General features: G+C 43.5%; 1 protein-coding gene across 1 annotated transcript in view; it reads left to right on the top strand.

Moving 5' to 3' along the window:
• ATP6V0A2 (ATPase H+ transporting V0 subunit a2) overlaps positions 1–16183 on the top strand; it is a 44368-nt gene that overhangs the window by 16556 nt on the left and 11629 nt on the right. The window contains exons 8-13 of the mRNA XM_066603358.1: positions 2300–2393; positions 4253–4465; positions 4958–5108; positions 6879–7018; positions 13854–14011; positions 15269–15356. Of these exons, the coding sequence (XP_066459455.1) occupies positions 2300–2393; positions 4253–4465; positions 4958–5108; positions 6879–7018; positions 13854–14011; positions 15269–15356 (844 nt within the window). The remainder of the gene's footprint in view (positions 1–2299; positions 2394–4252; positions 4466–4957; positions 5109–6878; positions 7019–13853; positions 14012–15268; positions 15357–16183) is intronic.

Consider the following 16183-nt stretch of genomic DNA (forward strand, 5'->3'; position numbering starts at 1 on the left):
AAATCGCCAGCGAATCACGCCGTCTGAAGCTTTCCATAGCGTTGCTATGGAAAGCACCGGCCGGCCCCCTGTCCACGAGCAGAGAATCGCATGCTACGAATTGCCCCGATTCTCCATGGTCAGCCTATCTGTCGGATAGGCTGACCTGTGGAGAACCGTCTGCCGGCTCCCATGGCAGAGATTCGCCGCGGGATACCGCAATGTCCGTGGACAGGGGGCCTAAGACCGCTAAAAAAAAAGTATTACGAAATATATTTAGGATGCCTCTCATATTGGTAACTGCAGAATTTCTGCAGTTTCGCAACATTTTTTTTTTGTTTTGTTTCAGAACATTTCGTCCAATTTTTTTCATCCAATCCATAGATTTTGTCCATGGCTTTCCTCGTCCACTAGGACAGTAAGACGTGTGACATTTGTTTTTGTTTTTTTCGTCCAATCCACTTTGTCCAATTTGCTTTCCTCGCCCGGTAACACATGTGACATTTTGCCATTGATACTTCATGCCATACTTGAGAAACATTTTGTCTATATGAAATCACTGTCCAAAGGACGACTTCGGACGTCGCCACGTCTTGACCTAATACTGTAGTAAAAAAGTTGTAATTTAAATTTTTTTTTAACTGATCACATGATTGTGACATCATCACAGCTCCTGTAGTGCAAATGCTGAAGGGCCTGTGATGACATCAATTATACACATCGACAGACATTTTAAATGAAGAAATGGGCAGAAACAGAGAGGCCCAGCCACGACAAAGTTCCCTAAGTAACTAATGTACTGTGCATCTGTGATACTCGATTCTCATAAACACCTGCGGAAGTAGAGGCAAGGAAGACATGGTGGAATCCTCTCCCCTTCAATGCCAGAGCATTGAGGGTGGGGGATTGGTGGATTCTGCAGCAGAGAAGTCATACAAATTATACCACCTAAATGACGTACAATATGTGGCGTAAAAAAACAATGTCCGAATTTGCGGAATTAATTTATGTTAAATTGACACATGTCGGATTTCTAAAATTTGGCCTGGTCATCAAGGCACAAACAGGCCTGGTCACTAAGGGGTTAAAACAAGTGGCTCAGAATCACTTTTGCTTTTCCAAGGCAAAGTGGATAAAATCTAGGTTGGACATAGTGATAGGACAAATTGAAATTAGACGAATTGTCTGCCCGGATGAGTTTTTCCTTGGACAAACTTATGAAAGGACAAGAAAATCTTGGACCAGCTGCCCTCAAACTTCTTTTTTTTTTTTTTTATATTTGCACATTTGGGCAATCCTATGATCCTGTGTCATTTCAGGTTCTGGGTCTTGAGAGGGTTAACAAGCCTCATGGAAGTTAAATTTAAAAATAGAGTAGCCTTTTGGATAAGGGGTCTAGACAGTCGCCATCTTGGGGATTTGAATTACCATTCCGATTTACAGATGTTTTGTGTTAACATGTTCTAGTATACCACCGCACTGTTGATTTGAGGTTATGTGCATCCTTAGGGCTCCTTCACACGGAGGTATTTGCCCGTGCAAACTTTCCCGCGCATTTCCCAGTGAATAGAAGCCATTGATCTCAATAGGTTCTTTCACATGCACGGATTTTGCATGCATATTTTCGGCCACACGAAAAAAGATAGAACACGCTCTATTTTTCTGCGCGTTTGTGCACCAAAAGTCCCCATAGAAGTCAAGTTCCCCTTTTCTTCTGTCTGCTTGAATGAGGATGTTCTTAAGGATGTTATGATAGGTTTTGTTTTTACTTCATATGAGCACTGGAAGAAATCTTGTGTTTTGGAAGTGGGGTTACCTGTCCGTTCAGTCTCTGCCTGAATGCAGTGGTCACAGCGCCTGGTGGGAATGCGGTTATTGCACCCGTTTTCCACATGGGTGTGGGTTAGCCAGAGGTGGGAAGTGCATTTTATGGTAAAACCTATTAAAGATGGGAAAAGGTTTCAGTTTTTTTGTGTATGGAGCTGAAGCCAGTAGTGAATTCAAAAGCTGTAGAAAATCTAAAGGAGGGATGACTTTTTCCATCAAAAACTACAGTGGCTTATAGATATCTCAGACTGAATCCTTAGCACATATGTGGATGTTTTTACATTGTTTTTCCCTTTTTAGTTTCTATACTTTTTATAAATACATTTAAGGATAATACAATGTATAACAAGCAGGTGAATGGGAACTGGCCAATAGGGCAGGGAAAAATATCCATTTGAGTAGACCTTGCAGAAATAATAATTATCTTGCACATTTTAGCTGATGGAAGCTGTAGTTGAATGACTTAAATGCTGCTTTTCTTGACTGTTTTCAGTTACCATTGCCACATGTATCCTTACCCGAACTCTTCTGAAGAACGGCAGGAAATCATATCTGGGCTGAACACAAGAATTCAAGACCTTCATGCAGTACGTATGTTTGTATATACCCCTTGCACTCATTGTTACATATGGTTTCCTGTTGCTATTACATTGATATGTTCTTGGCCAGATCAACACCTGTTAGAAGGAGAGTAACACAGTTGAATACTTATTGGCTGATACTGGCCATACTTAAGATCTTTTTTACAGCTTCAAACTACATAAAAAATAGGTAATAAATAGAGATGAGCGAGTATACTCACTAAAAGCAATTGCTCGAGCGAGCATTGCCTTTAGCGAGTATCTCCCCCGCTCGAGACTGCAGGTTCGGGTGGTGGCGCAGGGGAGCGGTGAGTAGCGGCAGTCAGCAGGAGGGAGCCGGGGGGAGAGAGATCTCCCCTCTGTTCCGCCCTGCTCTCCCCCGCAGCTCCGTGCCCGCTGCCGGCACCCGAACCTGCAGTCTCGAGCGGGGGAGATACTCGCTAAAGGCAATGCTCGCTCAAGCAATTGCCTTTAGCGAGTATACTCGCTCATCTATAGTAATAAACTAAATTTACAAGACGTTGCACTACTGTGACCTTACTTCAATGTCAACTAGCACACCTTCTGATGCCAAGTCCCCAGATACCACCTGTCTAACTGCCTGCACCTTCCGGGCAAATAAAGCTTTTCTGTATGGCATGTAAATACAGAACCACACCTTCATTAAATACAACTGTCAGAACGGGGATCTGTCACAACGAGCAGCATAAGGTAGTGACAGGCAAAATGATAAAAACCATACATTTTATCAGCACCATTGCACACCTCACACTGGGAGGAAGTAGTCCTTGATGGTCATGAGATGTGGGATAGCCTACTTCAGTCACTCTGCACAGTGATGGGGAACAGCTGTCAATCGGAGGGCTCGTCCACAGCTCATGCATATGGAGGGCTATTCCTCAAAGTACAATGTGTGCACTGCTACTGATAAGTCTATACGTTTCTAACAAACTATTTTACAGACCGGCATATCGCTGGAATGATTTAATAAATACCGGACACCGTGGTCCAATGCTAACTTGTTACTTTTCTATCTCATGGTTTTCAAGCCATACATTCACAAGGCTTTTTTCACTGTAAAGTACTTTTAGTCCACGATGTGCTTCAATTCATGGAAAGCAAGACAAGGTAGTGACAAGACAGAAGAGCTGAGCGTGGAGGCACATCGGCAATAGCAGCAATGTTTCTGGAAATCTCCCCCTTTCTCAGGCATGTGTGATCAAGCACCCACCACCCTTTTTATACAATAATCACATCCCATAAGTTTACAAATATGAATAAATACTTTTTTAGATACGTTTTATAAATGTTTCATACAAAGTTGTTACAAATATAATCTTCCCTATTTGAAGCCCTCATAGCTGACGTTTAGTGACACTCGGATACATAAATCTGATATCAGTGGAAACAAATTCAAAAATAGTCATTTCGTGAAACGGTCTACCAGTAAGACTGTCCTTGTTGGCCATAGCAACCAAGCATAGCTATGATTTCTCAAACTGCTGAGTTTGAATGAATGCTGTGCGGTGATTGGTTGTTATCGACAACAAGGACAGTTACTTTTAGACAATTTTGCTATATGAGGCCCAAAAAGTTTTTTTATTCTGCTATAGTCATCGCTAGGGAAATAGGAGGCAAATTGGCTGCCAGCGAAGACCGGAGAGCCTCACGTGATTTTTCAGTGTGTTAGTGTGCAACATCATTTTCGAACAAAGTTTAGTGAAGATCCACCCAGTGGGCGCACAATTAGTAAGCGATGCTCTAATTTTAAGAAAAGGGTTTTTTTATTCTTGCTTTAACAGTGCTTGCACTTTCTGCTCACCCATGCGATGCATGTAAGTTTTCCTGTTTACATCTTCATGCAGGTGATTAACCAGACAGATGATTATTTGAGACAAGTTCTCTTCAAGGCATCAGAGTCCGTCTACATGTGGGTTATTCAGGTCAAGAAGATGAAGGCCATTTATCATGTGCTGAACTTTTGTAGTTTTGATGTCACTAATAAATGCTTGATTGCTGAAGTTTGGTGTCCTGTGGCAGATCTTCAGAACCTCAAAAGAGCTCTTGAGGAAGGCTCGGTAAGATATTTATATTATTTGCCTTAGAACAAGTATTAACCTGTTGCAATTAAAGGGATTTTCCAGACTTCAATACTGATAACCTATCTCAGGATAGGTCATCCCTATCAGATTGCTGTGGCTCTGTTGCTTGGAACTCCCTACCTATCGGCTGTCTGAAGTGGCTATGGTGCGCAGGTGAACGCCACTGTCGCTTCACTACGTGCTAGGTGCATGTCATAGCTGCTGTGCCTGGTATTGCAGCTCAATTTACTTGAATGGGACTGAGCTTCTCTTTGGACAAATGAATGATTATTATCAGCAAGGCCTACTCAATTAGCTGATCGGTAGGGGTCACAAGTGGTGGACTCCCACCCATCAGTTGCCGATAAGCTATCCTGAGGATAATCATCAGTACTTTTAGTCCTGGCAAACCCCTTTAATTTGATATGTTATGTCTTTTGAAAGCTATACACTGAAATGACGGCTGCCTTGTCTGTTCTCATTAAACAGAGAAAAAGCGGTGCTTCTATTTCCTCTTTCATAAACCTCATTCCCAGCAACGAGACCCCTCCAACATTAATACGTACAAATAAATTCACTGCTGGCTTTCAGAACATAGTAGATGCCTATGGTGTAGGGAACTACAGAGAAGTAAATCCAGGTATGCTTCATATTTAAAACAGTTTGATTTTCATTTTCTTTAAAGCTGATTCTCCAGTCTAGAAAATTGATGACCTATTATTAGAATAGCTCATCAATAGAGATGAGCGAACGTACTCGGTAAGGCCGATTTCGCAATCGAGCACTGCGATTTTCGAGTACTTCACTACTCGGGTGAAAAGATTCGGGGGGCGTGGCGTGGTGGAGCAGGGGGTAGCAGCGCGGAACAGGGGGAAGCTCCTCTCTCTCTTCCCCCCCCCCCCCCCACTCCCCTTTGCAACCCCCCGCTCACCACCCACGGCGCCCCCCAAATCTTTTCACCCGAGTAGTGAAGTACTCGAAAATCACGGTGCTCGATTGCGAAATCGGCCTTACCGAGTACGTTCACTCATCTCTACTCATCAATAATCAGTAAGCGTTCAACTCCCAACACTGTGACCAGTGTCTTATTCCCTTCATTGTTTACCAGGCACAGTGCCATACATCTGGTACTGTCTGTGTGTGATATTACAGCTCAGTGAGCTTCATAGAGCTGCAGTACCAGGCACAACCACTACAAGATGTACAGCGCTATGTCTGGTAAAAAATTAAGGGCACATGTGCTAACCAGAGCACCTCATGGCCCCATTGGTCAGCTGATAGGGCCATGTCACAACACCAGACACAGCCCATGGACAGAACTGGTGATTTTTTTTTTAGGGAAAAGAAAATCAGACCCTCTTTTCTAATTGCCTTTTAATGCTTTTATGTCATTTTTGGCAATGGTGGGTCAGATGTACTATTGAATATGCATCAGAAAACTGTTTTTCATGCTTGCCACCACATTCAGTGCTTTAGACAATTTTAGACCCTTTTTGCCATTGTTGAAAAAGGCGCATAACTTTTTGAAAGGGGATGTTGATTTGCGCCAAGGATATGGCTTTAATGCGACATCGTGTGGCAAAACTTGCACAAAGACTGGCATAAACTAAGCCAATTATTATAAAAAGTTGGATAAGTGTTTCAAGATGTGCAAGATTTATTATCTAGCATGAATCACTGTGGTAAATGTGTTTCGCAGATGCAAAGAAGCTTAAGAACGCGCTAAGTTATTCACAGGAAACCCCCCAACAGAAGAATAACTTAAAACAACTGTTTTATTGATAAATGATGAAAACCATGTGGCGTAAAGGAACAAACACGTATACACCTAGATTCTATGATAAAAAATAAACCATAGTACAAAGCTGAACAAGCCCCAGAGAAGCGAAAAAGGGGATAACAAAGCCCTGATGGATGGTAGGGCCCCCAACACTATATATCTCTCTATCTCCAGGCTAGCTAGTACCTTGTTGTGGTGTCTAACCACAGCCCTCAGAATGGAGGTTGAGGGCTGTGGCCGAAGATGGGGAAAAAAAAACTGCTTAAAACACTAATGTGCGGGGTCTATCCAGCTTACAATCCCTCCTTTATTAGGCCCTACCATCCATCAGGGCTTTGTTATCCCCTTTACACCTCTTTGGGGTTTGTTCACCTTTGTACTATGGTTTCTTTTTTACCATAGATTCTAGGTGTATAGGTGTTGGTTCCTTTACACCACATGGTTTTAATTATTTATCAATAAAATGGTTGTTTTAGGTTATTCTACTGTGGTACATTCTGTGCATTTAAGACCGTCTATTCTAAGGTATCCCTTTCAGTTAGCTAGCATTAGGAAATCTGTGCTAATTTTTGAATATAGAGAAGATGCAATAATGTCACTTGTGTTTTTTGTTTTTTTTTCTCATACCAGCTCCCTACACCATTATCACATTCCCTTTTCTGTTTGCTGTGATGTTTGGAGATTTTGGACATGGTCTTCTGATGTCTCTCTTTGCTGTCTTTCTGGTTCTCCATGAAAACAGCCCAAAATTGCAACGCACACAAGATGAAGTAAGGAGCTTCTTTATCTATTAATTGTTATCACACTTTCTATTTAGTTTCTTCAGTTTAGCACCAGGAGATTCTTCTTGAATAAGCTAAATATTTTTTTTATTAAAAATGTCTTGCAATAAGAAGTTAAGCCACAAAGTCTTCTAAAATACAAGGTTATTACAGATTGCCTTCCAAATTTGCAACCCTCATAACTCACGTTTAATGATGCTCTGATACATAAATCTGAAATAAATGGAAGCAGAAACTCTAAATTGTGCTGCACAACATCCAAAAAATGTTTTCCACATCAGAGGTGATAAATGTGAGCCCCTTTGTCACTCAGTACATCTCAAGGCTATAGTCAAGTTCCTGCCATACACATTGTAGCGTATCATGATTGATGCCATGGCTTCTGTGATATATACTCGCAGACTATGTATGGTGGGCGGTAAGGGGGGCATATAGACTCTTAAGGCCCATTTACACCAGCCGAATAACACAGCCCCACTACCCCTAGGGGGAAAGAGAGGGATAATGCGGATTGAGCAGATGGTTTTTATTTCACAGTCTTATCTAACACAGACAACCTCCTCCTCATCATACACTGATCTATTACACAGACGACCTCCTCCTTATCATACACTAATCTATTACACAGACCTCCTGCTCTTCTGCTCCAACTACCAAATAGCTTCCCACCAGCACTAAGCCACTAGATACCACACAGAAATGAGCCCAGCACCCACTCTTATGAAAGCTGTCCAAAGGAAATCTGTGTTGCCCATAGCAACCAATCACAGCGCAGCTTTCATTTTACCTCAGCAGTATAACAAGTGACAGCTGAGCGACGGACCCCAGCTGATCATCAATAGTATTTTCCGCGGAAAACCCCTTTAACTATTTTGTGGTGTTTACTAACTGGAGCATAACTCAGTTTGAAAATTTCGAAGTTTTCCAAATTTTCTGTAAATGTGGATTTCTTTTCTTAATAAAGACATTTTGTTGATGAAAACTGTCCACTAACATAAGCTGCAATATTTCACGAAAAAACTGTCTCGGAATCACATTAAGTAAAGGCATGCAAACGTTTTTAACACAAAAGGTAATGCATGTTGGATTAAAAGAAAAAAAGGTTTCGTCATTAAGGCAAAAATAGGCCATGTCCTTTTTAAGGAGTTAAACGTGTTATGAGGGTGTCAGATCTGGAATATCATTTGTAATAACCCTGTATTCTCATCCATGTGGCCATTGATCCCCCCCTTCTGTACAGCTCTTACCACATGCAATAATTACAGCTCAGCCCAAACATAGCAGTGCAGGTACATTGAGTCTGTGGCTGCTATATCAAAATACAAACTACCGTCTGTCCGTCCGTGAGTGAGTTACATGCTCCGCCCCTGATCACATGACTGTGACGTTGTCACAGGTCTTTCATCCCTGTACACATTATGGGCGGACTACATCCCATACAAACCTCCGCGGCCTAAGTTGCTATGAAACACTAACCACCACCTGTCAGAACCCATGATGAGGGCATCTTCACATGTAACTCACAGTTACTCACTTAGTCACTGGGGCTCTGATCTCCGCCCCTGATCACATTGCAGTAACATTATCACAGGTCCTTCACTTTATTAACCCCTTAACGACCAGCCCATAGTGTTTTTACGTCCTCCCGAAGTGGGCTCTATTCTCTGAGGACGTAAAAACATGCTTCCTGCAGAGAATAGTGCCCCTCGGGCTGTGGACGTGACAGCTCCATGCTGTCGGTGTCCGCAGGTAGCTGACAGCATGGAGCTGTCATCCCGGGCTGTTCGGAGCCCCCCCCGGCATTGCGATCGGCGCTATGCAATGTATAGCGCCGATCGCAAAAAAAGTACATAAAAGTACATAAAAGTTAAAGATTCAGCTGCTCTGATGGATCGGATCCATCGGAGCAGCTGAAATTACTCACCCAGGTCCTGCACGCTGCTCCCCGCTCTCCTGCCGCTCCGGGGCCCGAAGCCGGTCTTCTGCGCATGCGCGCCAGGCGGCATTACGTCAGCCGCATGCGCAGAAGGCCCGGCGGCGCGGGAGATTTAAAATCTCCTGGCTCCCGGCTCCTGTAGGTAGCCGGGAGGCAGGAGATGTCAGCGGGGACTGCGGTGAGCGGTCCCCGGTACCGCGATCGCCGTTATCCAATGGTTAGCGGCGATCGCGAAAAAGTTAAAAAAAAGTTTTAAAAAAGTCAGTTTCACCTCCCCTCATGGATCGGATCCATGAGGGGAGGTGAAAATACTCACCCCCAGTCCTCAGCGGTGTCCCGATGTCCCGGGACCCGAATCCCCGTCTGCGCATGCGCGCCCGATGATTGACATCGGGCGCGTGCACAGACGGGCTCGAGCCCCGGGGAATTTAAAATCCCTCTGCTTCTGGCTGCCATGTGTAGCTAGGAGCAGAGAGATTATACCGGGGACATGATCACTGTCATCCAATGGATGACAGTGATCATGTAAAGTGAAAAAAAAGTGTAAAAAAGTTTAAAAAAAAAGTAAAAAAAAGTTTTTAAACGTTTAAAAAGCGTATGTTTCATCTCCCCTCATGGATCATATCCGTGAGGGAGGATGAAAGTACGTACCTAAGGCCCCCAGATTTATCCGCGGACCTTACCACAGCTTCTGCACACGCGCCCGTCGCCAAAATGGCGGGCGCATGCGCAAAAGCTGTGGATTGCCAGGATAATTTAAATTCTCCCTGCTCCTGGCTACAAAACGTAGCCAAGAGCATGGAGATTTAATGGGGGTCCGCGGTGAGCGGTTCCTGGTCACGTGTTCGCCATTATCCAATAATGGCGATCACGTAAAAGTAAAAAAAAAAATTTGAAGTTTCATCTCCCCTCACTGATGCGATCGGTGAGAGGAGATGAATCTTTTTACCGGAGGCCTGCGTATTTGAATCCCGACGCGATCTTCCTCCGTGGACCTTCCAGGATTCTGCACATGCGATTGCCGGCAAAAAGCCGGACACATGCGCAGGAGTCAGGGAGCCCAGGAAACTTAAAATCTCCTTGCTCCCAGCGACCAACGGTCACAGAGAGCCTGGAGCAGTGACGGGTGGCCTCGTTGAGCGGTCCCCGGTCACGTGATAAAAAGGTAGCGATCTACCATAGGCCGGTCTCACATGACCGGATAGGAATGACGGATTCCGCATGCTTCTGATCCGCGGTAATACGCAGATCAATCGCATTGGATTACACAATTCCGCTCACATTAGCGGGTCGGAATTGCGTAATCCACTCGCAGAAAAGAGAACGCAGCAGGTTCTATTTTACTGCGGAATCGGCAACATAGAGCCCATTGTGCTCCATGGTCGCGGATATACCCGCTGCCCATACGCAACTACCTTGTATACGGGCTGCGGGTACCCGTGTCATCGCTAAGCGACGGTGCGGGAAATACAAACAAAGGTGTACTGTGCATGACCGCCTGTGTGAGTAGGCAGTTATGCGCAGTACATTACGCAGCCGTACGCAGGGTCACAGCCGGGCTCACAGATGGGATCCGCTGTGGGCCTCCGCAAGCGGATTCCGCCTGCACCCGCGTGAGCCCAGCGTTATTCAGACCGCTACCTGTAATACGCAATTTACAAGAAGCCCCGGGAACGCTCGCCTTCCTGCAGTTCCAGGAGCACCTTGTTGAGCGCCTTCTGTGTGAGACCGCCGCACCTCATCAAGCTTACGGAGACTCACGGAACGCCACTTTTTACACCCCATACCCGCCACTGAGGTCATGAAATACCCCCAAAAAGCATGAGGGGGGGGGGGGATACCCGGTTTTATTGCCCCATGGGCCCATTCCAACCAGCCTCCATAATTACCCCTGTCTTCGGAAATACTACACAGTTCACATTTTTACTTTTATCTAAGATTTGCGAACGCCAAAAAGGGCGTGGAGGGGGAGGGGGGGAATTTTTAGGGAGTCAATCTTTATTCTGTACAAATAAGCAATGGGGCCTGGAATGTATTCAGTTGTGCCCTAAAATCCAACGGGTGTTCCGTCCTTTATAGGCCTTGCCATGCGTCCTGTAAGTAGATTAGGGCCACAATGGGTATGTTTCTGAACTCGGGACAAACGGGGGTATCCATTTTGGGGTGAACGTCTTCATTCCTATGTACACTGTACAAAAAAACTGTTTTTAAATTGAAAAAATTGCCAAAAAAATTGAAAATCGTAACTTTTTCCTTCTGCTTTGCTTAGATTCATTCAAATACTGTGGGGTCAAAATACGCAGTACACCCCTAGATGAATTCGTTAAGGGGTCTAGTTTTCAAAATGGGGTCATTTGAGGGGGTTCTTTATAGTTTTGGCCGCTCAATGGCTCGATAAGTGGGCAATGGGGCCTGAAATTTATTCAGTGGTACCCTGAAATCCAACGGGTATTCCTTTCATTGTAGGCCTAGCCATGGGTCCTGTAAGTCTATTAGGGCCACAATGGGTATGTTTCTGAACACGGGACAAACAGGGGTATCCATTTTGGGGTGAAAGCCTTCATTTATATGTGTGCTGTACAAAAAAAACTGTTTTTAAATTGACACAATAGCCCAAAAAATGAAAATCCTATTTTTTTCCTTTTGCTTTGCTTGAATTTATTCAAAAACTGTGGGGTCAAAATATGCAGTACATCCCTAGATAAATTCGTTAAGGGGTCTAGTTTTCAAAATGGGGTCATTTGTGGGGGTTCTATATGGTTTTGGGCGCTCAAGAACTCTACAAGTGGGCAATGGGGCCTAAAAGGACTTCAAGCAAAATCTATGTTCTCAAAGCCACCGATTACTCCTTTTATTTTGGGCCCCGTTGTGCATGCGGACATAAGATTAGGGCCACAATGGGTATATTTCTGAAAACAGCACAAACAGGGGTATCCATTTTGGGGTGTAAGTCTTCCTTCATATGTGTGCTGTACAAAAAAAGCTGTTTTTAAAATGACAAAATTGCCAAAAAAACAAAAATCCAAATTTTTTCCTTTTGCTTTGCTTGAATTTATTCAAAAACTGTGGGGTCAAAATGCGCAGTACACCCCTAGATAAATTCGTTAAGGAGTCTAGTTTTCAAAATGGGGTCATTTGTGGGGGTTCTCTATGGTTTTGGGCGCTCAAGAACTCTACAAGTGGGCAATGGGGCCTAAAAGGACTTCAAGCAAAATTTGTGTTCCGAAAGCCACCGGTCGCTCCTTTCATTTTGGGCTCCGCTGTGTATCCAGACATAAGATTAGGGCCACAATGGGTATGTCTCTGAACACGGGACAAACAGGGGTATCCATTTTTGGGTGCAAGTCTTCCTTCATATGTGTGCTGTACAAAAAAAGCTGTTTTTAAAATGACAGAATTGCCGAAAAAACAAAAATCACAATTTTTTCCTTTTGCTTGATTTGAATTCATTCAAAAACTGTGGGGTCAAAATATGCAGTACACCCCTAGATAAATTCCTTAAGGGGTCTAGTTTTCAAAATGGGGTCATTTGTGGGGGTTTTCTATGGTTTTGGGCGCTCAAGAACTCTACATGTGTGCTATGGGGCCTAAAAGGACTTCAAGCAAAATTTCTGTTTTGAAAGACACTGACTACTCCTTTCATTTTGGGCCCCGTTGTGGACTCAGATATAACAATAGGGCCACAATGGGTATATTTCTGAACACGGGAGAAATAGGGGTATCCATTTTGGGGTGTAAATCCTGATTTTCATGTAAACTATAGGAAAAAAATATGTCTTTAAAATGACAGATTTGCAAAAATATGAAATTTTACTTTTTCTCCTCTAAATTGAATTAATTCCTGAAAAAAAACTGTGGGGTCAAAATACTCATGACACCCCTCAGTGAATACATTAAGGGGTGTAGTTTTTAAAATGAGGTCATTTGGGGGGGTATCTATTATTCTGACACTCATGAGCCTTTCCAATCTCGGCTTGGTATAGGAAAACAAAGTGTTCCTCAAAATGCTAAAAAGTAATGTTAAATTTGTACGTCTCCTAAATAGTTAAAAAAAAACGAAAGTTTTTCCAATGTGCGCCCAAAATAAAGTAAACGGGTGGAAATATAAATCTTAGCAAAAATTTCTATATTATGTTTGCACATATTTAAGATATTGCAGTTGGAAATGTGAAAAAATGACGATTTTTTCAAAATTTTCCCAATTTTGGCGCTTTTAATAAATAAACACAATTTCTATCGGTCTATTTTTTCCGCCTAAATGAAGCACAACATGTGGCGAAAAAACAATGTCAGAATCGCTTGGATATGCAAAACCTTTCTGGTGTTTTTCCATGTTAAAGTGACACATGTCAGATTTGCAAAATTTGGCCTGGTCATTAAGGCGCAAACAGGCTTGGTCACTAAGGGGTTAAAAACCTGCAGGGACGGACAGCAGCCGTGTACTTACAGCACTTTGATGTCACCATCGTGATCAGTCACCTGTGTGGGAGGAGTCCAGGGTCACAAGACCAGTGGGTAATCGTGTGCAGGTCTGTGCTGTGCTGATTGTGATCCCTGTTGTATGGGATGAAAAATGTATGTAGCAGAGCTGCAGGTGATGTACATGTAGCAGAGCTGTGTGTGTGACGTGTAGATAGCAGAGCTGCAGGTGATGTACATGTAGCAGAGCTATATTGCACCACCAGAAACACTGGTACTATATATTCCTAATAATTACTAGTAGGCTTTATACAGAACTCTATGTACAATATATAGGCTACACTATGACGTACAGGATGACAACCAAGTCTAAACTAGATAAGCATTGTGGTGTGCAATCCTGTAACTGTACTGTAAAGTCTGTGATTTAACGTGTACTATTTTGTCTTTTTGTGTTCTATCTAATAGTTCATGAAGGCCTTTTTTGAAGGGCGTTACATTATTCTGCTGATGGGGCTCTTCTCTGTCTATACTGGGCTTATCTACAATGACTGCTTTTCAAAGTCTATGAACATATTTGGCTCTAGTTGGAATATTAAAGCAATGTTTAATGCAGGAGTTTGGACGTGAGTATATCCTATTAACCTTGACTAATTTGAATTTCTTTAGCTTGACATACTTGGTTTGTACTTCTACATAGCTGTATATATTGCTGAAACGTTTGCGACAACCACCCCAAACTGCATTGAAAAATGATCTTCTAGAGCAGTGATGCCAAACCTTTTAGAGACAGTGCCCAACCCACTTATTTATAGCAAAGTGCCAACACTTGGGGTGGGACTTATCGTGACATATGAAACGACCTGTGTCGTCTTTTCTCCTAGCTGGAGCATTGGAGTACCATTGGTGTGGATTTTGACTGTAAATCAGTTGCGTACCCGCAGCAGATTTCATACTATGCGGTGCTTCCCCTCACCTCCTCCATATGCTTCCTGCTGTCAGTGCTCCTTGGCTTCTGATTCTTAGTGGCCTCACCTTACCAGCAGTGCTCCCCCTGACCAGGCCAATGGGAATCGGAAGCTGGGCAGCGGTGACAGCAGGAAGCCTACGGAGGATGTGAGGGGGAGCGCCACATAGCATGAAATTGGCTGTGGGTATGCGATTGATTTCTATTTAAAATCCGCACCACTAGTGCAGATTTTGACTGTTTAGTTTTTGGTTTTTTTGTATGCAAAAAGGCTGTGGAATTTGCCACGGAAATTTGTGCTGCGGACATTCCGCAGCATTTCCACAACATGTAAACATGCCCTCAGTCAGCTTGAGGTATGCTGTCACATGCACAGTGGCCCCAGTAGTGACAGTGGCCCCAGTAGTGACAGTGGCCCCAGTAGTGACAGTGGCCCCAGTAGTGACAGTGGCCCCAGTAGTGACAGTGACTCCCACAGTGCCTCCACAAGTAATAGGCTCCCACACCACCACCACCACCAACATACTCTTGCCTCCTCCTTGAAGTCAGGGTGTGCAGCGGGCTCAGCACTGCTGCGTGATACCGGCCGGTGAAGAAGAGAGGGCTTTGCATGCCTCGTCCGACACACGTGCCATAGGTTCACCACCACTATTCTAGAGGGTTGGTCCTCTTAATGAAGAGGGTCAGCATGCATAGGATATTATGAAACTGAAAGTCCATTGTAGAACATCTGCTTGGTCTTTTAAAGGGTTTAACTGTATGTCTCAAACCAAAGACAAGACCAAATTTATGGAGGAACCAAAATGCCTCTATAGTCATTTAGGTTGAACTGATCTATTTGTATGTAAATTAGGACTAGAGACATGAGTAAATTAAATCTGTCACAGCATAATGTAAGTTTCTACTTTTACACCAGGCATAAAGATTTATCCAATCCTTATTTGACACTGGATCCCAATGTAACAGGAGTTGTCATGGGAGTGTATCCGTTTGGAATAGACCCAGTGAGTATCATATGTACATTGAGTGTTTTGTTTGCTTTTTCTTTCTTAAACAACTAGTATGTTTTATAAACTGTGTATCCCATTTGTCTAAGTATATATGTAAGGCCCCTTCTGCGCATGGACGAGCTGGATTCCGTATGCTGTCGGTCATACACAGTACAGATTTATTTATTTTAAATTTTAAATATTTGTTTTTCCTCATTGGCCGATGACGTGGGTATCCGCGGCCCATCCGCAATCAATTGACTTTAATGGAGGCTGTCAGTGCGGATTCCACACACAGAACATTTGTGATTTTTAAATCCGTTCGCGGAAATTGCAATTACTATCAGCTCATCTGAGCGGACATACAAAACTTCAGTCTTTTCAATAGACGTAGATCGTTCACGTAGGTGACAATCGCGGATTCTGCAATTGGAATCCTTTCGTGTGAAGCTCCCCCTCTAGTTATGGCTTCAGGATCCTAACATACTGATTTAACATAGAAATGGTCATTCCCGGGCCATCGAAACTTGAAAACAGATTCAGTTTGCAATGTCGCAAACAGTCTGGATCTGCAGCATGTGCACTTTACCAAAAATCCAGCCAATCATGGCCATTTCACTGTTAAAACCCCGGTATTACATGGTTGGCAACCAAGTAGCACCTCCTACAGTACAGTGCTGTACAGCACTGCTCTATACTGGCACCAGGATGAGTGGCTTCTTTGGACACCATATGAGGGTGGCCCCATTTTATTCTCCTCTCCTTCTATAAAGGGTGATTTGCATCTTTTTCTGACTTTTATATGTAAGGACTTGCCTTGTCTGTTAGTTATCTGATTATTT

The sequence above is a fragment of the Eleutherodactylus coqui genome, chromosome 5, assembly GCF_035609145.1.
Source record: "Eleutherodactylus coqui strain aEleCoq1 chromosome 5, aEleCoq1.hap1, whole genome shotgun sequence".
NCBI classification, from domain to species: domain Eukaryota; kingdom Metazoa; phylum Chordata; class Amphibia; order Anura; family Eleutherodactylidae; genus Eleutherodactylus; species Eleutherodactylus coqui.